Source organism: Osmerus eperlanus, chromosome 11 (assembly GCF_963692335.1).
Source record: "Osmerus eperlanus chromosome 11, fOsmEpe2.1, whole genome shotgun sequence".
NCBI classification, from domain to species: domain Eukaryota; kingdom Metazoa; phylum Chordata; class Actinopteri; order Osmeriformes; family Osmeridae; genus Osmerus; species Osmerus eperlanus.
Window position 1 is genome coordinate 15,329,226 of NC_085028.1, and position 26,736 is coordinate 15,355,961.

The 26,736-nt window shown below is 49.0% G+C and overlaps 4 protein-coding genes across 5 annotated transcripts; 1 reads left to right on the plus strand and 3 right to left on the minus strand.

Moving 5' to 3' along the window:
• Positions 1-412: 412 nt before the first annotated feature.
• On the plus strand, positions 413-5,793 carry spred3 (sprouty related EVH1 domain containing 3). The gene is made up of 6 exons (XM_062473147.1): positions 413-643; positions 2,375-2,540; positions 3,761-3,929; positions 4,064-4,125; positions 4,277-4,441; positions 4,747-5,793. Exons 1-6 carry the CDS (start codon positions 633-635, stop codon positions 5,773-5,775), a joined length of 1,602 nt encoding a protein of 533 aa, XP_062329131.1. The 5' UTR covers positions 413-632; the 3' UTR covers positions 5,776-5,793.
• Positions 5,794-8,502: 2,709 nt separating this feature from the next.
• dhx34 (DEAH (Asp-Glu-Ala-His) box polypeptide 34) lies at positions 8,503-15,169 on the minus strand. 2 transcript variants are annotated; one of them, XM_062473061.1, is made up of 16 exons: positions 14,260-15,166; positions 13,542-13,853; positions 13,130-13,384; positions 12,793-12,895; positions 12,336-12,553; positions 12,003-12,177; positions 11,723-11,916; positions 11,495-11,596; positions 11,112-11,372; positions 10,764-10,937; positions 10,557-10,662; positions 10,331-10,437; positions 9,906-10,172; positions 9,615-9,800; positions 9,359-9,500; positions 8,503-9,022 (listed from the first exon to the last, which is right to left on the minus strand). In XM_062473061.1, the coding sequence occupies exons 1-16, from the start codon at positions 14,965-14,967 to the stop codon at positions 8,880-8,882; spliced, it is 3,453 nt and encodes a 1,150-aa protein (XP_062329045.1). In that variant the 5' UTR covers positions 14,968-15,166; the 3' UTR covers positions 8,503-8,879. The 2 variants fall into 2 exon arrangements, 1 of the variants encoding a protein (XP_062329045.1); XR_009931611.1 differs by lacking the exon at positions 8,503-9,022 and having other exon boundaries at positions 9,615-9,795; positions 14,260-15,169.
• Positions 15,170-15,290: 121 nt separating this feature from the next.
• Positions 15,291-17,587, minus strand: LOC134029300 (phospholipase A1 member A-like). Its single transcript, XM_062473384.1, has 9 exons — positions 17,072-17,587; positions 16,877-16,985; positions 16,691-16,792; positions 16,497-16,604; positions 16,244-16,411; positions 16,042-16,134; positions 15,837-15,948; positions 15,580-15,762; positions 15,291-15,458 (listed from the first exon to the last, which is right to left on the minus strand). Exons 1-9 carry the CDS (start codon positions 17,585-17,587, stop codon positions 15,389-15,391), a joined length of 1,461 nt encoding a protein of 486 aa, XP_062329368.1. The 3' UTR covers positions 15,291-15,388.
• Positions 17,588-17,862: 275 nt separating this feature from the next.
• st14a (ST14 transmembrane serine protease matriptase a) lies at positions 17,863-26,557 on the minus strand. Its single transcript, XM_062473108.1, has 20 exons — positions 26,435-26,557; positions 26,090-26,258; positions 23,989-24,148; positions 23,700-23,830; positions 22,987-23,057; positions 22,513-22,679; positions 22,331-22,366; positions 21,992-22,241; positions 21,511-21,653; positions 21,286-21,389; positions 21,075-21,184; positions 20,814-20,947; positions 20,591-20,695; positions 20,382-20,486; positions 20,155-20,271; positions 19,926-20,048; positions 19,626-19,809; positions 19,239-19,510; positions 18,944-19,080; positions 17,863-18,852 (listed from the first exon to the last, which is right to left on the minus strand). Exons 2-20 carry the CDS (start codon positions 26,126-26,128, stop codon positions 18,694-18,696), a joined length of 2,547 nt encoding a protein of 848 aa, XP_062329092.1. The 5' UTR covers positions 26,129-26,258; positions 26,435-26,557; the 3' UTR covers positions 17,863-18,693.
• Between the last annotated feature and the right edge of the window lie 179 nt (positions 26,558-26,736).

The window sequence follows — 26,736 nt, forward strand, 5'->3', positions numbered from 1 at the left end:
AATCAGTGCCAGATGTGTGTCAGACACACGAGTGCTTAGCAGTAAATAGGGGTTAGGGCTATCCCTCGCCGTGAGCAGATCGATATAGTCACACTTCCACACGGTAATCCCAAGTCTGCTGCGGAGCACTGTGGCCACTACTTTGCAATATATGTAAATATACGGTCATGTCAACAGGCTTACCTCCAGGTTAACAAGCGACCGCTTAATAGATGGTCTTTGTGCATTCAAATCCCATAGACAACCACAGATAAGTACGGCTTCCTATGATTAGTGAGGATGTACTGGTTGTTATAACGGTAGACGGAATGGCACGCGGCAGGTAGAGTGAGAAGGGAATAGGGAGGGAGTGATTTGGAGAAAGGGTGAGGGAGGGAGAGGGAGGGAGGATGCTGCCGCTGCTGCCAGCGGAAAATGGCTGCTGCAACCTCAAGCCTATCCTGATACACAGAAACGACATAAAGGTGGAGAGAGAAAAGATACGAAAATGAGACCAGCGAGTATGATAGAGTGTGAAAGAGAGAGTGAAAGAGTGAGGGTGTGAGTGCGCGCGTGTGTGTTCCGAGAGGGGGGGGATAAAAAAGACAGGAGACCGGGGGCAGCAAGCTCGAAGCGGCGGGCATCACCGAGCTATGGAGGGCGAGTAAGTCCTTGCATTTCTATTTGTAAAATTCTTTATTAAATAATCTTAGCTTGGCTAACAAATGAACCATTCGAATCATCAATGTTACACCAAAAGGCAACCCCAGGATGGTTAAGCTACACTTACAAATAATACTTGGGAATAAACACCATTACGTAGTCTTGATTCAACAGTATACACCCCATTCCTGATATAACTACGCAAATATGTGTTAAATATGTATATATCAGTCGCCTACATGGGGACAAAAATATAAACGCTGGATGAAAATGACTGGATACAATCAAAGGCAAAACGCTTATTGAACAATGAAAGATTATAATTCGTAGCGCGAGATGCCAGAAAATAGTCATGAAGTGATGTGGAGTTCTCTTAACCATTAAATAAATCAGTCAATGTGTAAAATGTATTGAGGAAATTGACTAAATATGGCGAGTTTTGGATAACATAGCGTCATTCACAGACATAGGCTACGAGAAAGCAAGGGAGGGATGATAGCTATGTGATTTTTATCAACGTGTCTCGGGTTTCATTATGATTTTTAAAGCCAAACTTTATGAATGAAATGTGATTTTTCTCTCTCCCTCTTCCTCAACCCCTCCTCTCCTTCCCTTCCTCATCGCCCCCTCCCCCATCTCTCGCTTCCTCTTTCTGCCTTCGCACCCACTCATCTTTCCATTTTACATATGATTGCCGTTTTCTTTCCTGTAAAACACTGCAACGGCTGTTTGTTCAAATAACACATTTTTATTGTATCTCATTCATAAAATATCGAATATCAGGGTGTGTTGATGAGTGTGTAGATTAGTGCGCCGATGGGGCGGTAGGCGAAAGGAGAACGCAATGGCTTACAATAATTTGCAACAATGATGGAAATCTGTCCGAAAAATGCCTCTATTGTGCACGTGTCTTAACAGTCGACTTGTGCTATTGGAATTTTCTAAACCCATTCTGTATCTGGCAAAGGAGGGCTTTTTGCTAGAATGCCGGCCCTCGGATGGCGAATGGGCGCGTTCATTGATACATCTATCAGGGAAGCACTCACTCTTTCTCCCTCCTCCCATTCCGTCATTCTCTCCTCACTACAAACGTTCTATCCTTCTATTTGCACAATATCTCTTTCATTCTGATGAGATTTCTTTTAGACAGTGGTTCACAAAGCAAATGAGATTGCACACATACCACAGATTCTGCGTTTGGGTTATTTGCGCTGTGGTGAAGTCGCCCCAGACGTTGTGTTCTTTTTTAAATCACATCTCAAGAAAAAATGGATTTACCTTGCTCACGTGACTGTTGATTAAAGATGCTTAGCCTGTTTCTTATCAGTGGCAGTGTTACATTTGAGAGAGAGAATTGTAGCTGGGAAATGGAGTAGCACAATGAACATTAAGCCTTATTGAGAAACAGAGAAATATTAGTTTAATATAATTTGACATCAGTTAGATGACACTTGTATTGCAATCCTAATCGAGTTATCCCATTCGATGAGCACATGTTAATGCATTTACAATGCTTGAGCGAACATCTCTATTCTGCTTAAACGGTTGACTCTTTCATAAAAATGAATACTTAATCAGTAATATGAAATGTATATTTGTATGAATGTGTGTCAATGTCTATGTAGACTGTATGTGAGTGTGTGTGTATTCCTCTGCACATGCATGGAAGCGTGGTGTGTATGGATGTTCATGCTTGTGTTGTCTAATCAGCACGGGCCTGTTTCCCTGACAGTGTGCGTGTTCGTGCAGTGGTGATGACACGTGATGACTCCAGTGGCGGGTGGGTGCCCCTAGGAGGTGGCGGCCTCAGTCACGTGGTCATATGTAAGGGGCGGAGTCACGAAGGCAGGGGGCGGAGAGAGTACATCATACGCGGAGAACGGTTGCGCGATCGAGCAGTGAGTGTGTGTGTGTGTGTGTCTCTGGTGTCCTACTGTCACCTGACTGACCTGACTAACATTACTGTCACCTGACTAACATTACTGTCACCTGACTGACCTGACTGTGTCAACTGACTAACATTACTGTCACCTGACTAACATGACTGTAACCTGACTAACATGACTGTCACCTGACTAACATGACTGTAACCTGAGTAACATGACTGTCACCTGACTAACATGACTGTAACCTGACTAACATTACTGTCACCTGACTAACATGACTGTAACCTGAGTAACATGACTGTCACCTGACTAACATGACTGTAACCTGACTAACATTACTGTCACCTGACTAACATGACTGTAACCTGACTAACATGACTGTAACCTGACTAACATTACTGTCACCTGACTAACATGACTGTAACCTGAGTAACATGACTGTCACCTGACTAACATGACTGTAACCTGACTAACATTACTGTCACCTGACTAACATGACTGTAACCTGACTAACATGACTGTCACCTGACTAACATTACTGTCACCTGACTAACATGACTGTAACCTGACTAACATGACTGTCACCTGACTAACATGACTGTAACCTGACTAACATGACTGTCACCTGACTAACATGACTGTAACCTGAGTAACATGACTGTCACCTGACGGACATGATGATCACCTGACTAACATTACTGTCACCTGACTAACATTACTGTCACCTGACTAACATGACTGTAACCTGACTAACATGACTGTCACCTGACGGACTTGATGATCACCTGACTAACATTACTGTCACCCGACTAACATTACTGTCACCTGACGGACATGATGATCACCTGACTAACATTACTGTCACCTGACTAACATGACTGTCACCTGACTAACATTACTGTCACCTGACGTACATGACGATCACCTGACTAACATTACTGTCACCTGACGGACATGACCATCACCTGACTAACATTACTGTCACCTGACTAACATGACCATCACCTGACTAACATGACTGTCACCTGACTAACATGACCGTCACATGACTAACACGACTGTAACCCGACTAACATTACTGTCACCTGACGGACATGACCATCACCTGACTAACATGACCATCACCTGACTAACATGACTGTCACCTGACTAACATGACTGTCACCTGAGGCTGTGGTCAGGAGGCGTGACCTTGCGTGGTTAGTGCGGTGACTCCTCCTCCCTGTGTGCAGCCCGTGCTGGAGTGTGCGGTGCAGAGGGGGCTGGTGTACAACAAGGTCAACCCCATATTCCACCACTGGCGCGTGGAGGAGCGCAAGTTTGGCCTGACGTTCCAGAGCCCCGCGGATGCCATCTCCTTCGAGCGTGGCCTTCAGAGCGTCATAGACAAGCTGGACAGAGGTACGGCATGGCCAGACGCTCAATCGTCTTAGGGTCTTTGTTATTTGAATTGTCGCCTCTGGGATGGACATTACGTATATTTTTCAGTGTGTTCGCTTGACCTCAAGCCCGCTCTCTGTTTCCATGTGCCCCAGGCTCTGACTCGCCCTCATCCTCCACTCCAGAAGAGGGCGACACAGAGGATGATGGTCAAGCAGTGAGTGTCTTCATTCTTTCGTTCGTCATGTTGCAAACGCAACAAGGGAGACCGGCAGCTTTCGGGGAATCGACGGATCTGTCCTGTTGGCTAGAGACCACAGCTGTGGTCGGTCCCTTCTGCATGTGTGATGACTTGTAGTCTGTGTCAGTCTCATACAGGAAGTGAGTCGTCGTCAAACAGCAGGAAGGAGATGCTTCCAAAACCCATCACCATAGTGACCAGCGAGTCCTCCTCCACCTGCTTCGTGCGACCCGCTGCAGAGGAGTTTAGCTTTGGAGCTGGTCCCACCGTCCCCACCCAGACCCCTGCCCAGGTAGGCCCACCTCGCCAGGCAGCCACGCTACCTGCTCACTACACAGGAATGGAATGTCCCCGGAAGAGAGGAAATGGGATTCGGTATTTCAAAAGAGAATCCTCTATTATATAATGGAATGCATGAAGGTGATAGTAGGAAATCTGTTTCTCAGTATTTTTTGTAGGCTCAAACTGATTTTGAAATTACCGTCTGGCTCTGGTCTTAACTTGAGCATTGAGCTTTGTGTTTGACCTGCTGTGCTCTAGTCATGATGTTGCTATGTTCGTCTGCCATCCTTCTCCTCATCTCGCTCCTTCACACAGATCCATGCCAGACCTGCACAGCACCAGCTCTCCCAAGTCCCGGCTGTGTTGAACCCCCCGGCGCCCCCACCCCCTCCTCCGGCGCCCCCCACCCCGCCAGTGGGCCCCCCAGCCTCCTCCTCCCCCCTGTCGCCCCTCTCCCCCACAATCTCCCTGCTGGAGGAGGGGGACCTGCGCAGCCTGGACCCCTGCAAGGACCTGTGGGGCTCCCGGGGCTATGAGGACTACCGGCGGGCTGGAGCGACAAGGACCATGGTGGGGGGGCTGACAGGGGGCGTGGTGGTGGCGGGCGGGGGCAGCCTCCAGGACAAGTCGGAGCTGTGCGTCGTGCGTTTCGACAAGGAGCTGGCCGGGGCGGGGACCGCAGGATGTGAGGTCACAGTCAGCCTGGATAGCAAAGGCTCCCAGCACCTGTCCTCATCCTCGCCGACCTGCATGTCCATGCCCAACGCCGTGTCAGGTGTGTCCTCAGGTGCCGGCTCGCCCCAGGAGACGGGCAAGGGCTCGCCCTCTCCCTGCTGCATCCACACCTCGCTGGCCACGCCCCGATCACGGACTCGTAAGCGAGGGGGAGGGGCCGCCGCCACCGCCGCCGCCGCCGCCGGAAGCGACCCGGGGGCCGTGGCCGTCTCCCCTGACGACGACAGTCCGTGTCCTCAGGGCTCCTCGTGCTCGTCCCGCTGCGTCTACTGCCGCTCCGTCTTCAGCGCCTCGGAGAACGGGCGGGGCCGCTGCCGGGACGCCCCAGACCCCGCCCTGCACTGCCTCCGCCAGTGGACCTGCGTGTGGTGCGCGGAGAGCCTGCTCTACCACTGCATGTCGGACTCCGAGGGGGAGTTCTGGGAGCCGTGCTCGTGCGAGGACTCCATGGGGGGCCACCCTCACCCTCTCTGCTGCGCCCGCTGGCTGGCCCTCCTGGCCCTGTCTCTCTTCGTGCCCTGCATGTGCTGCTACCTGCCTCTGCGCGCCTGCCTGCGCTGTGGGGAGAGGTGCGGATGCTGTGGGGGAAAGCACAAGGCTGTGCGGTGAGGCCGGGCGTGAGGGCCGGGCATGGGGGCCAGAAGGAGGCTGTGCGGTGAGGCCAGGCGTGGGGGCCAGGGGGCCAGAAGGAGGAGGGGAGGGGGAGGGGGAAGGGGGGGGGGGCGGTCTGTGGGATGAGGAAAAGAGAAGGACTTCAAAGAAAAAGGGGATGAGCACAGTGGGCGAGGCAGTGCTGTCAGCAGACCTTGATCTCTTACATAGCCCTCCACGGCCACACGGCCTTCCACTGCGTTGTGCTTTCTCTTTTACACCTGGGGCCTTCCTCCCTGCTCCATGTCTGCACAGGGGGCTCTGTTGGGTTCGCCTGGGGCCTTCAGCCTGGGTGAGTTACTGAGCTGGTCGGGGGTCAGAGGTCAGGGGTCGTAGACTCGACTGTAGGAGGAGGAGGACAGAGGAAGTAATGATGTGTACACTGTTTCAAACGTCAGTTTGTTTTTTATTTTAGGGACAAAAACACACAGAAAGCAAAATATGTTTATATATATGATTGTTATCATTTTGATTGGTATATTTTATAACTCTTTGACACATTGACAGAATCCCCAATGGTGCCCACACACACACACAAACACTCAAAATATGGGATACGGGGGCTTGATTTATTTTATAACAACCAGTTTATCAGTCAGATAAACACACCTGTCACTCTTTACCTCTCATTGACCTCAGTTGTTCCTCAAGTCCCACAGATCACTAGAAAGAAAACTTGAGATCGGTGGCTACAGTATTACGACTGTTCGTGTCACGTTTTTGGAAAGCAGTTTGGAAAGAGAATCCTGCTTATAGAAGGGGTACAGAAGGTGTCCAATGTGTAACATCTGACTGTGTTATGGAGGACAGTAGGTTAGCTGGTGCTGGCATGGCACTGTTATGAGGGTATTTGTTTAACAATTACATCTTCATTTTGTGGTTTAAAACAATCCTCTGTTCAAAATAAAAGACAGGGTTCTCTTCATTCGCTGCACCATCAGTCCGGTCAGTGTGAAGTCTTGATGCCATCCAGTCGATCCTGCCTAAAGTACACAGCAGCCCCATTGCCCCCCCAAAAAACTAGAGATGAAGTCTAAAATCACAAACCCTGTGAGGGCCAATCTGAGGTCCTACACAGGCCTTCAGTGTGAGGAGACACCACCAAAAATATAGTGCAATGACTGAACAATGTATTGAGAGATTATTTTTGTATCGATTAATTAACTGAGAAAAGACTGCCTGGTAACCTCGAATCAGTTGAGATGAACACGCTAGATTGCTTCTGTGTCTGACACGTTGAGCTGAAAGGCTTCTGTATTCTGTAATGTCGCTTGTGAATGCCTGAGGGTAGCCTGAAACCTCAGGTGTGGTTTTGAAACCGCACACATGCTGTTGACCCTGTGATAGTGAGCGAGATAAACAGAGTTGTTGAAAAAAAAGGGTGTAGTTCTCAGTACAGACACCTTGGCAAATGTGTCTGTTTGAATGTCGCTTTAAATACGAAGTCTCAAAGAAGCTGCTATTTTAACTCCCGCCAGATCTGTCCAACTGCCTCTTCCGTGGTCTTTAAGGAGGTGATGGAGAATTAGAGAGGAGTCCTTGAGGGGCAGTTCTATGGGCATATGTGAAGCCCTCTGTGACATGCTTGCGTGTAAAAAGGGCTATACAAATAAATTTGATTTGAGTCCTTCTATCCTAACATGAAACCCTCTCATATGAGGGGGGAACATTGGTACCTAGAGTCAGGGGGCATCAATCCATGTGACACTGGGCCAAATCTACATTTACATTTAGTCATTTAGCAGACGCTCTTATCCAGAGCGACTTACAGTAAGTACAGGGACATTCCCCCTGAGGCAAGTAGGGTGAAGTGCCTTGCCCAAGGACACAACGTCATTTGGCACAGCCGGGCATCGAACTGGCAACCTTCAGATTACTAGCCCGATTCCCTAACCGCTCAGCCACCCGACTCCGGGTGGCAAATCTAGTGATGTATGACTTTCGAAATTGTCCCAGATGACTTGGTAGGGAAAGAACCAACATTGTATTGATATTATTTTGAGTCGAGATTCCAGTCTGGGAAGGCGTAATGGTGGACAGCGTTCTGGGGCTCCACTACACTCTGCTTTGGCTGAACTGACTGGAGAGTAGAACTTCACAGTCAGTCACGCAACTGTCATTTCCTATCTTCACTCACACCCTACAATGTACAGCAGAGCCGGCCCAAGGTATAAGCGAACTAAGCAGCTGCTTAGGGCTCCTGTGGCCACCAGAGGGCGCCCAAGAGCACATGAAAGCTTTTTAAAATTATAATTTTTTAATTTACGCCCCCTCGGCATCACCGAGGGGCCCCCAAATCAATTCTGCTTAAGGCCCCATAAAGGCTTGGGCCGGCCCTGATGTACAGAGATCTGTACGTTCACACACACCTTTCGGTTTTGCTGCAGATGATGCAGAGCGCGTCATCCCGTCACACACCAACACACCACTTCTTCTGATTGAGACAGTAAATAGGTCGAGTTACTTGAGATCACTATTGAAGGCCCCATTCTTACATCTTAATAAATGTGCCTTTTGATTTAATTAATCAATAACTTATGATTTCTAAGTAACTCTGTATTAAGTACTATTTACTTTTTGGATCATTGATTTCTGCCAATGTGCATATTTTTAAATGTACGTATTTATTAGTTTCAAAGTAATTAATGAAATACTCCCAGTTTATTTATTTAGATATTTATTCTGATTCTTTATTTATTTTTGGAGACAGGTTTTTATCTTCCGTGCTGTCTTATTTCTGACTTTGTGCCAATGTGCTGCTTTGAGGTGTTACATATTGTGGGTTTGTATCATTATTAAACCCTCACTCTATATTTTAATGAAAAGTTTGCTCTCTCTATAATGTGTGCAAGTCATTGATTCAGTCATGGAAATACCTCTTTAATTGTTTTCAAAAACACTTAACCGCTCAAGCAATCAACACACGTAACCTGTAAAACAAACATTCCACAATTCATTTACAACTCTTGAATGAATCATTTGTCATTCTATGGTAGCTTCTCTAACAGGCCTAACAGGCTACACGGCCGCTTCCACAGCTGCCCACCAGGCGGCGCTGTGTGTCACCTGCCAGAGTGCATGTGCTGGCGCTTGTGCTTGAGGATTTCAGTGGAGGTGAGGTTCAGATCTTCAGCACACACGTCACAGTGGTAGAGCCTGGTCAGACTGGGCGCGCAGGATGAACTCGGCTTCACACCCTCCTCTTCTGCAAAACAACCCCCCACGCGTTTACTCATATTTAGCAGACGCTCTTATTCAGAGCGTCACACCTCATAACCTATCCAGTCTATACATTCAAATAGACATTTCAACTGGCGGATGGGTGAGCCGAAGGTAATATTAGTAGATCAAATCAAATCAACATGTATTTGTTTAGCCCTTTTACAAGCAATGTCACAGAGGGCTTCACATACGCCCGTAGAACTGCCCCTCAACCAAACCTAAACCCTCAAGGAAGACAAGGAAAAACTCACTAGAGGAGAAAAAAATAGATTTGTTGTCTGTAATATAAGAGGAAAACGAGAGGCGGAGCCTGTCCTACCCTGTCCTTGCTGCTGTTCCCCCGGTGGCCTGCAGGAGGCCTCGTGGTGCATGCGCTCCAGGGGCGTGAGGGGCATGTAGAGGGCACAGTTGGGGCAGGTCCAGAACGTGCGCAGACACTCGCTGTACAGATCCTTAGAGTCCTGGAAACACACACAGCAGCTCAGATCCTGTAGGCAGCACCCCCCTGTTACATCAGCTCACGCGGAAAAGAAACACCGTTACACAAAGCGAGTGTTTCATCTGGAGACACTCACACTCAGACAGTTGTAGGTGAAGTAGCTGGCCACCCGCAGGCCTCCTTTAATGGGGTCAGGCTTGGCTTCCACTCCAGGGAACAGGGGGTTTGGAGCCTGCGTTTCCCCCAGCCCGGACGGGGCCTGGGGCCCGATGTACAGGGTGGTGGTCTGGAGGGCGGTGAGCCTCCTCAGGCTGTAACTGACCTTGGGAGGAAGAGAAGATCGTCATCGACCATCTGATCGTGACCACACACACAGCCACCCCGCGAAGGGGACGTTCAGAGGGGACCTGGTCGTTGCCGTGGCTACCTCGGTATAGAGCAGGAAGCGGACGAGGCTCTCGCTCAGCTTCTCCAGGTCCCTGCGGGACACCCCCGGCCCGGCCAGCCCCCCGGCCTCGCCCTGCCTCAGCTGGGCCTGCAGCAGGCGCTCCCAGTCCGCCCGGAGCGTGAGGGCGGTGGCCAGGACCTTCAGGGCACCCTCCCCTTCCTTCAGACAAAGCTCCAGCCAGCCGTCCACCACCAGGCGAGTGCAGTCAGCGTTGCTGTCTACAGAGTTAGCCACCAGGAGAAGGGCCTGGTGGGGGGGGGGGGGGGCAGAGGGGTCAACAAGGCACCGATGGTTCGTCAGGCAACACAGCGGTGCCGACACACCAGGGGGGCGGCGGCCGTTCTGTCGTGAGGGGACTGCTGTTGTGGTCGTGGGGAACCAGGGATGGGACATCTGGGACTGACCTGCAGGGCTGGGACGCGCACACAGTTGGACACGTAAGGTCTGTTGGTCTCTAGCAGAGTCACAAACGCCAGGAGCTGGTGCCTGCTGCTCTCAATCTGATCCGGCCCTGCAGGACGAGAGACACCGACACAGAGAGAGAGTCAGAACAAGAGGATTATATCATAAGTACCTACCCTACCACACTGATCTTAGAGTGAGGGGGAGGAGGAGGGGGCAGAGGTTTACCCATCTCTCTGGACTCCTGCTCAGGGACGTGCAGCACCTCGGGGTCGCTGGCGAACACGCTGGTGGGGTGGATGACCACGCCCGGCTTGTTCCTGGTGTGGAAGACCTACAGCGTGGCCCGCACGCATGAGCATTCACACACACACAGAGCCAGAACCAATACACTGACAACGGAAACACAGGGAGGGGGTGAACTAGACGGCCGACCTGCTCGGAATCCTTGCGTGTGGCGTTGTGCTCGTCGGGCAGCGCCAACTGCGGGTAGAGGCCTCGGCAGAGCAGCAGTTTGAGCAGGGCCTGTTGGCGTGACGACAGGTCCTGACTGGCGCCGGTCGCCTCCTTGAGCTCCGACACGTTGTGGCGCAACTTGAACTTCACTTCCTGTAAGCACCCCCCCCCACGGGACCACACCATGAAGAACTGATTCCCGCTTCCCCAGTCACAAAATGTCAACCCCAATCGGCAATGACACACGTCAGCTACAAATGAAGGTTGTGTGCGTGTCGCCTTGTCTAGACACTGTTGGACAGTGTTTTCCTCTCTGGGAGGGCTAACCTGTATGTCTATGTTCTGTCCGGACTTGTCCTTGTCCTTCTTGTCTCTGCCTGTGTCCTCCGCGTCTGACCCTGAGGAGTCGCACTCCTGCCCCTCCTCCAGCCTCAGGACCTTCCGCTTTCCGCCCTCCTGCAGGTCGTGCTCCCTCTTCATCTGATGCAGCTTCCTCCTCTCCGTCAGACGGTCCCTGCGCTGCCCCCGGTCGCCACCGGAGGTCGCCCCGCGCTCCCCGTCCAGCAGGCCGTGACTCTTCAGAAGCTCCTGTCACCAGAGCAGATGCTACCACACAAGGCACTGGGCACTGATCTAGGCGTGCACACATGTAAACGTGCCGGTTCTTTGAGTGTTTAAAATAAATAAAATAAAGTTCTTGTCTCTTTTACCTTAAACTGCCGGCGTAGGTTGACCATCTCGTACAACCTCTGCTGCTCCAGGCCCCTCCTCCTGCACCATTTCCTGGAAGCATCGCCCCTCTCCCCTTTCACCTGAACAAGTAACAGACAAATAAGAGACCCCATCAGCTGCACGCTCAGGCGTTTCATTTCATAATCCACCCTGCGCTTGCAGACAAGGCGAACGGCCATGTTAGAAGGCCTCCCCTCTCCACCGACCTGCACCCAGGCATTGAAGGTGTTGAGCAGAGTGAAGGGGTCTCCCTGGTTGCTGAGCAGGGGTGTGCGGGCCGTAGCGCAGTCAGGGTTGTGCTGGGCGCTGCGCAGGAAAGGCGACTGGACACTGAGAGCCGCTGCCACCGTCAGCACGGGCTCCACCAGGTTAAACACAGAGCCCAGAACCAGCATCTTCCCTGGGGAGCACAGGCCACGCACAGGTTACAGGTCAAGGGTCAGGAGGAGCAGCCCAGGGCCAGAGTCCATGCTGTAGGGACCTTACCTATGACCACATCCACAGGCAACTGCGCTAGCAGGCTTCCTATGTTCGTGAGCTCCCCGTGGGAGTCCAGCGCCCCCTGCTGCCTCAGATAGGTCACCGCAGTCTGGATGCTGGACACAGGAGGAGGGTCGATGAAAACGAACGACAGCGGGTCACCCAGGCTCATGCTCTTCATCTGCAAAGACAGAGATGACGTCATCCTTCCACTCCATATTGTTTTAGAACATTCACATTCCAATGAGTTGGAGAGACAAAAAAAAACATCTATCTATATCACTATGTTCAGTCGCAGCAGCCTATGTGATATAAACAGCACTGCCCATCTTCCAATACCTGGAGGACCAGGGAGTCCAGAGCCACACGGTGGATCTCGGGGATGGGGTAAGGGGCGAAGGCGTCGTAGTCGGACTCGGCGTAGAGGCGATAGCACACGCCCGGCCCGGTCCTCCCGGCCCGGCCCTTCCTCTGCTCAGAACTGGCCCGGCTGATCCAGAACTCCTGGAGACGCTGCATCTTGGCCTTGGGGTCGAAACTCATTTCCTTCACCTTCCCTGGAGGAGCGCACAACACCATGAGTACAGCATGAGTACAACACCTCCCACTGAAAGAACACGTAAAGCTGTCCCGACGTAGTGCAGTGTCAGAGCACAACAGCCTCTCCAGTTAGGCTCTGGGGTCTACTTTGGTTGAGATCTTTAACACTTCCATTTTTAGATGTTCCTCGATTATCCTATCTTACCACAACCACTCTAGCCATGCTGGGACACTTGAAAGGCACCAGGCGACTGACCTGAATCTACGACGAAGCGAACTCCGTCGATGGTGACGGAGGTCTCGGCGATGTTAGTGGAGATGATGCACTTCCTCACCCCAGGAGGAGCGATGTCAAACACCTGCAGGACAGGCAGACGTCTCAGTCTGAAAGCTAACCATCCATGATTCATTATGCTCTCGGTGCTTAATGGAACTTGTGTCATTTAAACGGAGAGCATTCCTACCAAAAATCAAAGCAGTTGAAAGAGACCACAAAGGAAGTAAGAACTAACGAGAGGAGGTGGAATCACACGCGATGCCGTGAGCGTTTGCTGCGATCCGTGTTCATCTCTGGTGGCACGGAGCTAGCTTACCTTGTCCTGCTGGGCCAGGGAGAGGGTGCTGTGCAGGGGCAGGACTATCCAGCGGCTGGTGTGCGTGCCGTACACCTGGCAGGCCTCCTGGATGGTGGAGATCTCTGCCACGCCGCTGAGGAAGATCAGCAGGTCGCCGCGCTCCTCGGGGGGGTAGCGCTGGTCGATGCCCTGCAACACGCGCAGGTACGGCCGCGGGTCCAGCTTCTCCAAACGGGACGCCTGCTCCTCTGGGGGGATGGGCTGGTAGATCACCTGAGCGGGGGGGGGGGGGAGAGAAGGAGGTGAGGAGACCAGAGAGATGTCTACTCTCTCCTGTTCTCTCCTCATCCAGCTTTAGGTAGATAACACGGCCTAAAGCTTAATGAAACAGAAGCCACCTAGAAAACGTGTTTAGGAGTTCTGTCCTCACCTGTATGGGGAAGAGCCTGCCGGGAACCTGCAGCACAGGGGCGTGGTTGAAGTAGTCGGAGAAGAGTTTGATGTTGATGGTGGCAGACATGAGGACCAGGCGGAGGTCAGGGCGCGTGCCCAGCAGGGAGCGCAGGACCCCCAGGAGGAAGTCGCAATGGAGGTGCCTCTCGTGGACCTCGTCTACGATCAGAACCTGGTACTGAGCCAGCGCCCCGTCCTGCTGGATCTGCCGGAGCAGAAGCCCCTCCGTCAGGAACAGCAGCTTGGTGGCCGCGGTGCGGGTGGTCTCAAAGCGGATCTGGTAGCCCACCTGGAAATCAGAAAGATCGTGGTGGTCACAAAGGGTTGGGTCCCTTAACCCTTGTGTTATCTTCGGGTCGTTCTGACCCATCAGTCATTGTGACCCACCGTCGTATTGCGACAACTTTACCGCATACAAAAACAAAGTGAAGCATTTTCTTTTAACCGTTGGGCTGTCTCAGACCCCCCACATTGCGAAGGTTAAAAGAAAATTATTTTTATTTGGTTTTGTATTGGGTAAAATTGGGTAAACACAACGATGGTTCGTTATGAACCTTTGGGTCATGTGACCCGAAGGCAGCACGAGGGTTAACATATCCATGTGTGTTGTCACAAATGCAATTCAGCACTGTAAAATTTGGAAAATTGTTAACACTACCGTCAAGATGTGAGTATCTATAAACAAAGATTCTTACCTTGGAGCCATACTGGTTGAGACTCTCAAAGCTGACCCTCTTGGCGAGGGATATGCAGGCGATGCGCCTGGGCTGCGTGCATGCTATATGACTGAAGCCAGAGGACAGAAGGTACTGAGGCACCTGAGTGGACTTCCCGCAGCCTGTGTCGCCCGCCACCACCACCACGGAGTTGGCGCGAACCAGGTCCACGATCTTATCCTTGTACTGGTAAATGGGGAGGTTTTTCTGATCCTTGCATAGTTTGGCTAGTTTAGCAAAGCTCTGCTTCTGATTGAAGTCCAGGAAGTGCAGGAGGGCCAGACGACAGTCAGCTATCTCCTGAGTCCCCGGGCCTGACGAACTCTGTCTGTGTCTGTGGTCCGACCGCCCAAGCCGTTCCTCTACATCCCTCGTGCATACCGACACATTGATCCGATAGCGGGCGTCATACTCTTTAGGAAGACCCAGATCTACACTTCCGCTGCCAGACTTTCTCTTCTCTTTCCCCTCCTCCATGTCTACTTTCCTGCTGCCCCCGACCCCTGACATGTCCTTCTTTGCCTTGAACCTCTGGAAGCGTTCAAAAAAGGCCCAGAATTCCTTGTGTTCAGGACTGCCTGACCGAATGTAGTCATGTTGACGAAAGAAGATCTCATCAAGCTGGGCACGGCAGTGTGGGCTATCCCAGTCCCAGCTCCGGTTGTCCCTCCTCTTGTCTGAATCCATTTATATTCTCCTAGCAAGCTGTACACTCACTGTGCTTGATAAATGTCTATATTTACATACATATCAACACTCTAAACTGTAGTTCGTACGGGTTAAAAGTAATCAGTATTCATAAACTAATCGCTAGACTTTTAAGTCGCTTCTACCCGTTCTAATTTGAAAACGAATGTATTCACCGTCTGCAATAATGGGGTGGCGGAACGAAAATACGAAAGCACAATTTCCGGTCCATCACAAATGAGGTCCGTTAAAAATCAGAACTTGATATATTTTGGTCCGTTAAGTGAAAGCTTTTAATAAATAGAAACGATGAATGAGCTCACATACCACAAGTGTATTCATAAATTATCTATAAACACTATTACAAACTTTACAGACGCATCTTGATCCTCATCTGCCATAATAATTTGTGCTTGACAGTTCACAATTTTAGATGAACTTCAACGCTCTGGTTTTCAACTGCCAAAATATTCTCAGCCCTGTAAATACTCCTGTTGGAAAATTATGCAGAAAAAAGTATTTACGACGAACAAACGTGTGGGCTATGTTATTTAAAAGATTATGTTTAAAAAAAATATGCATGGACTGAACATGGACATTTGCATTATTTACCCCTTGAATCTAGGAAGTTGAATGAACAACAGTTGACCAATGAAAATGTTCTTTTTCCTCCATTGGAAGTAAAGAAGACGTTGAGAAGAGAACTTCAGAGACGTTGTTTTGAAGTTGTCTGCATGCTCCACTGAAACCATGAACTGGTACACCTGTTGTGGGTGAAAGTCCAGAACCCCGGAACTAGGCACAAACAAAATGGGTTAATGCAAGTGTATATGAAAAAGTCAAATCAAGAAGTGAAGACTGAACCTCACCCAGACACCAGCATGCTAGTTGTTTGGGTCTTGTCACCCTTCAACTGAATGTATAACTGTGCAGTCAATGAGCTGTTTCCTCCTATATGAAGCTCTAACAGAAATGGACTAACTGTAGGAGACAGACATTACTATTTCAGGATTAATTAATCTTCATTATGATTTGACAGAATTCAACTTCTTCTTCTCGATATGTCCTCCTAACCACAGAATGGTGCCTTTGCTGTGATGCTCAGGAAAGCAGTCAAGGGTCGGAACGGGATCGGACGCTCGACGGGCAACCAGCTGATGTCATACCCTTTGAGGAAAGAAGAATGACGAGGAAGTTGCATTCATCCCTGCAGTACACGAGTCAAATGCAGCGTACTCAAACATGCAAATTAACGAGATTACAGTGTGTCACTGACCCAGCTGTGGACATACACCGAGGTCAGGGGGGTGGCAGTCAGTACAGGCAGCATTGTAGAAGTCTTCAACTCCACGGCAAGGTATCGCCTTGAAAAGGCAGGAAGCATGGATGGAGCTGGTGAAGATCTTGTAGGCCCACTGATGGCTGCAAAGCAGGTATTCCTCCCCTGCAGACAATACGAGAGCACTTCTCCAGTTCCTTAACAGACACACCATTGTGATATCAGGTTATTTCTAACCTCACATGCTCACTTTTCAGTAGACCTGGAGGGCATCCAGGAAGCTGATGTCCTCGGCTGATGTAGAAATCTACATGGCCCACTGGTCTGGAACCCCCTAGGGCAGCTACAGGCTCGTTAGCTGGGAGGAAAGAAGTTAATTAGCGGACGAGTGGGTAGCTAGGATTACAATGCAAGTACAATGGTTTCTTTAGAAATTAGTCTTACGATTGAAGTTGGTGTGAATCACATCCACATATTGTGCATCCGTGTAACTCAAAGAGAAACTTATGTTTGCCTCGGAAAACACTGGCGCAAAAGGATCCAGACCTGTGATATCGAAAGAGAAACGTTACGAGGCAATGTATGGAGGCTGTCGTAATCACGTGTAACCAAAGAGTTTGACTTCAGTACCAGTGATTCTTCCTATGGCTCCGTGAAGACATTTCCCAGCCATACCAGCCACATGGGCTCCAACACCAAAGCCAATCAAATGAAACCGCCCAGGAGAAGACCCCTGATCCTAAAACAAACAACCTCATATTTAACAGACAATATCTCGACGCACCGAGAGAGCAGGCTCAAAGCGGCTGTGGAACAGCAACCTACCAGCAATGCCCGGATGACCTGTGCCAGTCTCTCCCCGACCTGACGAGCACCCTCTGTTATCTCCTGCTCCGGAGCAGCCAGCCAGTCTGCGGCCAGCACGTTGCTCAGCCCTGTCGCCAGCAGCTCCCCTGCCATGGTCCTCACCCAGCTGGGCTGTACACCCGGAGGCCTCCTGCCAGGCACCACTACCACCGTGGGGCTGTCTGGGTGCCAGGGCAGGCTAGGCAGGTCTGCTGGGACCTCGTATGGAGATCCACAGGGGTCCCGCCTAGCTGAGAACCTCAGCAGCCTCAGGTCTGGAGAGGAGCGGACGGCGGAGAGGAAGTCAGAGCAGGGTGTGGAGACACCCGTAGCAGAACCAGACAGGAGGTAGAGGAACAGCAGCCACTGACCCCCGACCTGGCCCCAGGCTTGGCCCCGGCCATGACCCCCGACCTGGTCCCGGACCTGGCTCCTGACTGCTGTAGGCTGTCCTGTAACTCTCCCTGCTCTGACCAGCACAGCATACACCATCATGTTCCTCCACAACCCTGCTGCAGTCCTATGTCCTCCCCAACACTCCAGATAAGCAGAAGTGGGGGCGGAGCCTGGAGGCAGTTATTATTCAAAAAGTTTGAAAGACAAGGTTGACATTGTGACAAAGGTAATTTTGTTAATAGATTAGTCAAATTGAATTGAATATATGGTACATGCATAATGAACACAAAGACAATATGTTATTTAAATGTGGAAATATATTGGGCAAGTTTGTTTTATATATTTGTGCAGATGTCAAATGAGAATCCAAGACAAATAGTTGGTGATATTTTATTTCAAGAAATCTTAAATACATAATTACAAGTATTTCATTACACTATTATACAATCTCCCAACTGTTATCTTAGTGCTGAAAGGTTTGCAACATTAAAATATCATACAAATGTATATGTAAAATTGTGTATACGTAAAATACAAAATTCTGTTAGATTCACAATGACAAATCTGATTTCTAATTTAATTGTTTCTGGTATCTGATTTCATTTACAATCGTTTCTGGCTTCACTAAAATTCAATCCCTGAAAAATACAAATACATAGATCCATAGGGAATCGACCAATCTTAAAGTACATTTCCAAGTCCAGCAATTTGAACAGTGCTTTGGAATTTCATGACCAACATTTAAACATTAAGTTATATGTGACTTAAATACCAAACCATAGGAGGCAGTATAGAGCGTGAGCTCAATCTTTTTGCTGTCCTTTAGAAAACTCCCAACTCGGGGAGGAAAAGAACAACAAGTTTAAGAGGGAATCTGATTTCACATTTAGGCCACAATTTCAAAATGGTAGACTTCACTGGTAAAACAAATAGGAAAACTTTGACTTTCAACCCCCTGCGTTCTCATGTAACAATTTCTCTAAAATAAATTTAAAAAAAGATATTTACATTTAAAAAAAACACCAAAACCACAACTCCCCCACCCCCTAACAAAGACATATTTGACAAACGCTTCTTAAAAGTTGTGCTTTTCTGAGGAAAGTCCACACTCGTTAAGTTAGAACTGTTCATCAACTAAAGTTCAGATGGCTCTTGAAAGAAAGATCTGTACAGTACTGTGATCAGAGGTCATGTCCCTCTCTTCTTCACACGCCGGTCTTTTCCTTGATCCAGCCGCGGAACTTGGTGACCGTTGAGTAGATGCCAGGCTTGTCCTTGCGGGCACAGCCGTCCCCCCAGCTGACCACTCCGGCCAGGAACATGTGGCTACCATCAGGGCTGGAGAGAGGGCCACCGGAATCCCCCTGAGGATGAGAAGAGGAGAGGACATTCCTGTCAGGTGGTGTGCAGGATGTGACAGTGGACTGCAGGGTGTGGAGGCCCCCGGTGAGGTACCTGACACGCGTCGACGCCGCCATCCAGCTTGCCAGCGCACATCATCCGGGAGGTGATCTGCCCGCTCATCAGGGCGTTACACACAGTGCTGTTGATGATTCGCACCTTTGCCTTCTGGAGCACGGAAGCACCGCTTCCTGGAACGAACAACACAGATTCGCTGAAATGACTTAACATTCAGCCCTGCTAAATATATATATAACATACAAACACATATGGCGGGCATATTCATTCACCAAGGAGACTTGACATGGTCTACAGTACCAACAGTCCTGTGTTGTGCAGTGGGACTCACCGCCCTCGCGCGTGGCGCCCCAGCCAGTGATCCACACAGAGTTGCCGGCGGCGAAGAAATGCTGTGGGGCCGGTAGGCAGATGGGCCTGATGTAGTCGCTGTAGGACACAGGGCTGTCCAGCTCCATAAGGGCGATGTCATTGTCAAACGTGTAGCTGTTGTAGTAGGGGTGGGAGATAATCTGTTTCAGGTTCCTCTTTTCTACCTTGTTCCCGTACTGTTTCTGGATGTGAACGCCCAGATAGGCCTCCCACATTCCCGGCTGAGAGAATCTGGAGGGAGGGAGAGAGGGAGACATTCATTCTCAGGTTGACGTGCAAACATCCAATCGGACGTCAGGCTGTAGTGAAGGCTTAGCACGGCGAGTGAAGTGGAGTTTGCAGCTACTTGTTCTTGTTTTCGTCCTGCACACAGTGCGCAGCGGTGACTAGCCAGCGGTTGCTGATGATGGACGCCCCGCACACGTGACCCGCGTTCTTGATGTGGAGGCTGACCTGCCAGGGAAACTCCCCCTCCTCCGCATTCTCCCCGCCTACAATGCGGGATGTCTTGAACAAGCTCTTCCCACAATCTGCCCCGACAAGACAATCAGCGTCACAGATCGTTCTAGAACCAGCACGGTACACGCACATTGCAGTATTGCAGTTGACCCGCGAGATATTGTACGAGAACAGGGGGGTGTCCTACCACAGGAGGCCTCGTCTGATCCATCTTCACAGTCGACGACGTCATCACACTCCGGGTTCAGCTTGCTGACGCACATGTTGTTTTGACACTTGTATGTGACGTCGGTGCACCTCACGTCGTTTTCTGGGCGAAAGAGGAGAAGAAAAAACTTAAGTGACCTTGCGCCCGTGGAGACTGACCAATCCCATCGGAGCTGACGCTCCGGCATGGCGACCACGGCGGTCCTCACTTCTGCCGCAGTCCAGCTCGTCTGTGCCGTCTCCGCAGTCGTCTCTGCCGTCGCAGCGCTTCTTCTCCGACACACAGTTTCCGTTCTGACAGGTGGTCTCCCCGGACTTACACCCACCTGAGGGGGGACGGAAGACAGAGAGACACCATGAGAAGACGGCAAGAGATGTGTTTCGTTCCTTAAAGTGCTCCTATTAGTGCTCGTCTTACAAAAGGTGACCCCCTTACAGTTCAGTTCGTCCGTGTTGTCGCCGCAGTCGTCGACTCCGTCGCACTCCCAGAACTTGGGTTTGCAGAGGCCGTTCTTGCACTGGATCTGATTCTCCTTGCACCCTGCACAGACGCACGCTCATGAGCTTGAGGTGGAGTCCTCGCAGGCAACAGACTTATGAAGCCACAGGAGGTAACAAAATGTGCGTAATTCGGTGTCCACTCACGGCAATCCATCTCGTCGCTCAGGTCTCCGCAGTCGTTCCAGCCGTCGCACTTGAGATCCTGACTGATGCAGCGTTTGTTTCTGCACTGGAAGGCCTTGGGGCAGGCTGTGGAGGAGGAGAGACCAGGTCTGGGAGGTGAGACAAGGAGCTCAACAGGCAGTCAAAACAGTCATGGAAAACAGTCGCGGTCCTGAGTGTTTTTTGGTATTCTTCTGGGACTCACGGTCTGTGGAGACGAAGGCTTCGTACTCGGCGCTGAAACCACGGTCGACGTAGGAGGCGTCGGAGAAGAACAGCACCGTCATCGAGTTGGTGTCACTTGTGACCACCTGCACAGTCGTCTTCTCTCCACACATCCTGATGAATGTGTACACACACACACATAAGCCTAATATTCAAGTGGCTATACACCCATAGCCGCTATACATAGTAGCTGGAAACTCTGGTTTCGACCTCCAAACTCTAACATCATCGGGGTATTCACCTCTGCTTGTTGATCTCCACGTAGTCCTTCCTACAGTCGTTCTCATTCTGCCCTGGCTCAGACAGGAGAAACTTGATGAAGCGCACCTTCACCATTTTACCTGCAGGGACCTGAGCAAAGTACACAGAAAGACTGTAAATAATTGCTGAATCACCCAACAACACGAAAGACCTATCGCCGTAATTCATGGTCTTGCCCTATTGTACATTACCTGGATAGTCCATTCACAGTAGGTGTTGGGTGGGTAGTAGTTGGGATAGTTTGGAGTAGTGAATGTACCTTTCTCTCCACTCAACTGGCCGCCACATGCTAGTTCTGACGGAAAACAATACAACAAATGCGTTCAAACGGGACACCATCAAGCAAATTGAGGACAATCCATCACATCTGGTCAGGCTACACAGTAGATTGTGAGGTGAAGTGTGTGGAGCCTTACCTCTGCTGCCACGAACAACCTGGGAGACATGGGCCCTCAGACCTGGGTAGTTCTTCTTGTCATTAGTCAGCAGAGTCACCAACATGACATTGCGAGAGGAGAGGAAGGTCAAGGGGTCGCTGGGGGAATGGTACCCACAAATCCTGCCAACAAAGTGTGGATAAGATGTGTTAGAAGATATACATCACCCGTGACTGTATTCTCAGACCGACCTGGATTTTTAGAAGGAACAACAATAGCTGATGCATGACTAATTTGACCAGCAGGTGACCTTGCACACAACGCCAACTCACATCCAACCCAGAACCTTTGATTACAATTGATTTAGTCATCTTCAGAAAACACGATATGGGTTTGACATCCTCATAAGGAAAACAAGAACCCACGGACTGAATGCTGAAGTGAGTGAGAGGAATGCAGGGAGTTATTCATCTACAGGTGCGGGTTTCTCGTTCCCAGACAGCGTGCAGGTCGGACTCACTCTTCCATGACCCTGCTTTCGATGGCCACCAGGGAGTCGTAGACTTTGACAAAGTCATTTTTGCATGTGTTGTCAGCCTCCCCCTCCTCCAGGTTGAAGGCGTCAAAGTCCAGCTTGATGACGTGGCCGGGGTCTGCCCTCAGTTGCCACTGGATGAAGGTGTTGGGGGGGTACGGGGCGTTGGGGAAGCCGGGGGAGTCAATCTTTCCGATATGATTGGCTTTGGTGTGCTCCTCGTATCTGTAATAACCTGAGAGAACAGGAAGATTCCTTCATGTGCTGCCTGGGTGAAATCGGTGTGATTTCTGATTCACGAATGTAAAACGTAAGAGAACTTACTGCTGAATGATTTTGCGAACATGCGCTTGTCTAGTGCTGTGAAACAAAACAAAAACATATCACATTATGACCCTGTGTGATATTATAAACACAAAAATATGACAACGTCAAGCAGAATAAGTGAAATTGACCTCTGTCTGAGTGGGCCGCTAGCGAGCCATGCTAAAGGATTCCGACTCTACCTGAAGACACAACATCATCAAACACCAGATCACTTCCAGGCTTGGATCCGACAGAGCGCACCTTGTCCACGATCTTGTCCAGCGAAGCCATGGTGTTATCTACAGCCACCTCCTGGCCAGCTGGCACGCTGAACTCAGACAGGTAGTAGGCTATGACGCTGCCTTCACTGGGAACAGGAGAGACAGGTTTGGTCACTACACATGGATACAGTTTGATAGTAGCGTTCTGCACACTGGCAACACACCGTAACACATACATTTACATTTAGTCATTTAGTCTTATCCAGAGCGACTTACAGTAAGTACAGGGACATTCCCCTGAGGCAAGTAGGGTGAAGTGCCTTGCCCAAGGACACAACATCATTTTTCACGGACGGGAATCGAACCGGCAACCTTCTGATTAATAGCCTGATTCCCTAACCGCTCAGCCATTTGACCCAATATCAACCATGAAGCTCTCAACAACAGTCCTACCTGAAGGCTTGGATGGTAGAACCGACGTAATTCTTTGCCAGTTGTGGAGTCTTGGAATAGATGGCTTTAAGCTGAAAGACGGAAAATACAGAAGAACATACAGAAATCATTTCAGAATGTATTTTCTTGATGCTGTGGTGGAAGTTATTCAGAGAATCAATTGTTTAACTGAATGAAATGTATTTCAAACTCACATTTATAAAACAGCACAGCCATTATACCAAAATAAAAAAATTTGACACACAAACATCAGACAACAACACAAAACCATCTGGCCAAGTTCTGATACCCAACCTATATTTATTTAAAGGAGTACCCTGGAATTTGTCAAGCATCTGGTCTCAAGAATGATCAATCACTTACACAGCTAGTGACCAACGAGACACCCACAAATTAACTCCTCCCAGTAGATAAGATTATACCTTATCGTCAATATAAACACCTTCATGAGTCTCTCTCCAAGTCAAAAGGTCATAAAACCCAGGAGACAGGAGATGACCATCTCAAATGGCCAACTGTCCTTGTGGGGTCATTAAACCCCCCCCCCCCCCAGCCTGTGACCATATGCCTTGCTTTCACACAGATAATTCAATATGTCGTAATCCAACATTCAAATGCAACAAGCAGTATTTCCGTTTCCTTTCCCCCCTTCACAATGCTCATGAACTTTGACCTTTTCGCTTTGAGTCTGGGGGTGCCAGGGGCTGCCTCACCTGTGTGGTGACCTGTTTGGCCAGGGCTTTGAACTCGCTGCTGTTGGAGTTCTCGTAGGCATCGATAAACACCTGGTTAGTGATCCTCATGGAGCCACTGTACATCTTTTTGATCCTCACATCCTTACGGACTAGACGGAGAAAGACGCCACACACACACGCGCGCACACACACACACACACAGTTGAATCATTTTTCGTGAACGAGAGAACTGGAAAGACGTGTTTGGTTTTGTGTGCTGGGTCTAGTTTGCACGGCGGATGTGGGTTGAAGGGGGGGGGGCACTCACAGTGGAAATGCCAGACAAGTAGACCGGTCATGAGGGCAATAACAGCGAGTAAGATCACCACCCCGATCACTGCCCCCACCTTCCCTGGACCCTTCTTCTTCTCTAGCTTCTTTGAGTCTGACGCCGGCAGGAACTGGACAGAGTTCTCCCAATCCTTATCCTGGAAGAGGGATGGGGAAGATCACAGTTACCACAACCCCTCGTAAAAGAGCAGTTTTATAGCGGACACCATTAAATAATCATCCTCCTGCTCCACTGAGAAGGGTTTTACAATGACAAAAGGTCAATTATGTTGTCAGTATTCTGTAAGTGAATAGAAAGAATGGATTCTACCTTACAACTAGAGGACTTTGGAAAAACAGGTATAAAGATAGTTGGGTCTAGTTAAGAGCATGTATGTGCAAGTGCACTCTAGGAATGTGTGTCTATATTTACTGGTACACTCACAGGTGACAAGTTTGTGGTGACGGGGTTGAAGCTACATAAGAGTATTATGAAAACAAAACATGCCATGAGCTGTTCTCACAAACATTAATGCTGTAGAAAACAAACACACCAAAAAAAACTAGCATGACCAAGAGATGGAATAGATGAATAGATTTGTTTGGATGAAACGGGAGTTACACACACAGGTAAAAACACCTTCTGAGTACCGCTTCCGTAATTCTGAGAAAGTGAAGCGTGGGGAAGGGTGGAGTCTGAGTTTCAGCATTTAGAATCTGGTCCAACCTGCTGAGAAGCAGCCATTGTGCTCAAGAGTCATCAGAGAAGTGTAACATTACCTTAGCCTACATTCATCTAACACAACAGAAAAAACATCAGAGCCCACATAACTGATATTTGTAGTAGGTCCGTAGTTTGGTCATTACAATACATTTAAGCACCATGTATATAAAAAATTAAATTACAGATTTATTTAAGGTAGATCTCTCGCCATGGATACCGTGAACAGGTAGCATGACCCACATGGCACCCTGCCAATACCTCTGATAATTCAGGCATGCTGTTTTGGGACAGATAACCATCCACAAAGCTCAAGCCAAGTAGTGTCAATAAAAACTTAAGACCCAGAGGTATTGCACCAACTCTCAAGATCTCCACTTCTAACCTCCAATCACTAAACATATCAAAGACTGAGATACAAGCTACTTCTATATTGAGATACAAGTCTATGGGAAGCATGTTGATGGGTCTCTTGTACAACAGAAAAACAGTTATTCTCACAGACTCTGTTTCCAGAGACAAGCTGAACGTAATACTTTTTCTACTTTTTCATATTTTAGATTCTTATATGTTTATCGTATGCACCTTCCTGCCACAGTGAATTCCTTGTTTATGTGAACTTACATGGCGAATAAAGAAAATTCAGATTCTAAAGAGAGTTATTTCAAGGTGAAACTGGGCATGTAACGGCAACCAGAATGTGTCATCAGACAAGGTGTTTGCCAGGCACTGTTTCCATCATTGTTGTGTGTGTGTGGGGGTGTTGTTTGTGGGGTGATAACGTGGAGTTTTACAGATCCCTCCAAAGTGGAGATGTTCTACTCAACATGTCAGAACAGGGGTATGGAATCTATGCATCTGTGTTGTGGTTCCCTCCTCCTTCTTATGGACATGACAGGACTACTGGAGCTTTTAAGTACGACATTATTTTAACCCCCCAAAAAAATATCCTGTCAGTTTCATTGCAGTGTAGTAATTGTCAGCTACAACCAAAGCCAAAATGAGAGACAATACTGCAAAATCATATGAAATCATGACCATATGATTCAAAGAAACCTGCATTGGCATTACTACTGGAATGTTTCGTGTAGCTTTGTATTGACAGCAGTATGGTTTGACTTTTGTAAAGCTTGGCTTCCCCCTGTATGTGCCAGCTTGGTTGAATCATAGTCTATTGTGTTTCAATAAGTTAACAGTAATATTCTTGGTTGTTGACGTCTAAAATCCCATTATGAGAGACTTTACCAGATGCCTCAACATCTAGGCCTAAGAAAAATGTTATGTTGACCGTGCAAGTCTTAAACGCCTTAACTTCCTGATTCAAATATGCAAACAGGGAGAGAGAACATCTTTACTGAATTCACTCAATGTATCGTACCTTTGGAGTGTAACGCATTCCGCTGTCAATGTGGTCCATGGTTTTGAGAGGAAAAGCTGTTGACACCAGTTCAATTGATCTTGCTGGGAAGGTCTGATTTTTGTTTCAGCAATTTTGCGCAAATTTCCAAGTACAGTGAACCTACAGGCCTTTCGTCTTCCAAGCGATCCTGTTTGTTGACGAGTAGGTGAACCACAACGTCACAAACCGTGACCAATTCAAAACAGGTGAAATAAAGTTGGTTGAAGCCAATTTAATGCTCCCAATGCAATTATATATATATACTTCAATTGTAGTCTATGTCTGTATGGTTTTAATTCACCCACGATTTGTGGTCTAGCCTACCTGTCGTCTACAAAATCTTTCCGTTGAGATTCAGGTTGTGGCGGGCGTGTCTGAGCGATACTTGCCTTTACCTGCGACTTCCTGTACAGGTGTATGGGGTGTTTTCCGTAGACAAATTCCCATTTCAACTAATTTCCAAATCGAGTTAAATCGAAACGTTTATGTTCGCTTTAGCCAATAGCCTATTATATTCAAGCAACTTATTTTTTAACATGAACATAAAAAATTAATTATTTTAGAATACTACTTTGAACAATTGGATAGAAGTATCGAAGTGAGCGATCTGAAGATGAGTCATCCAG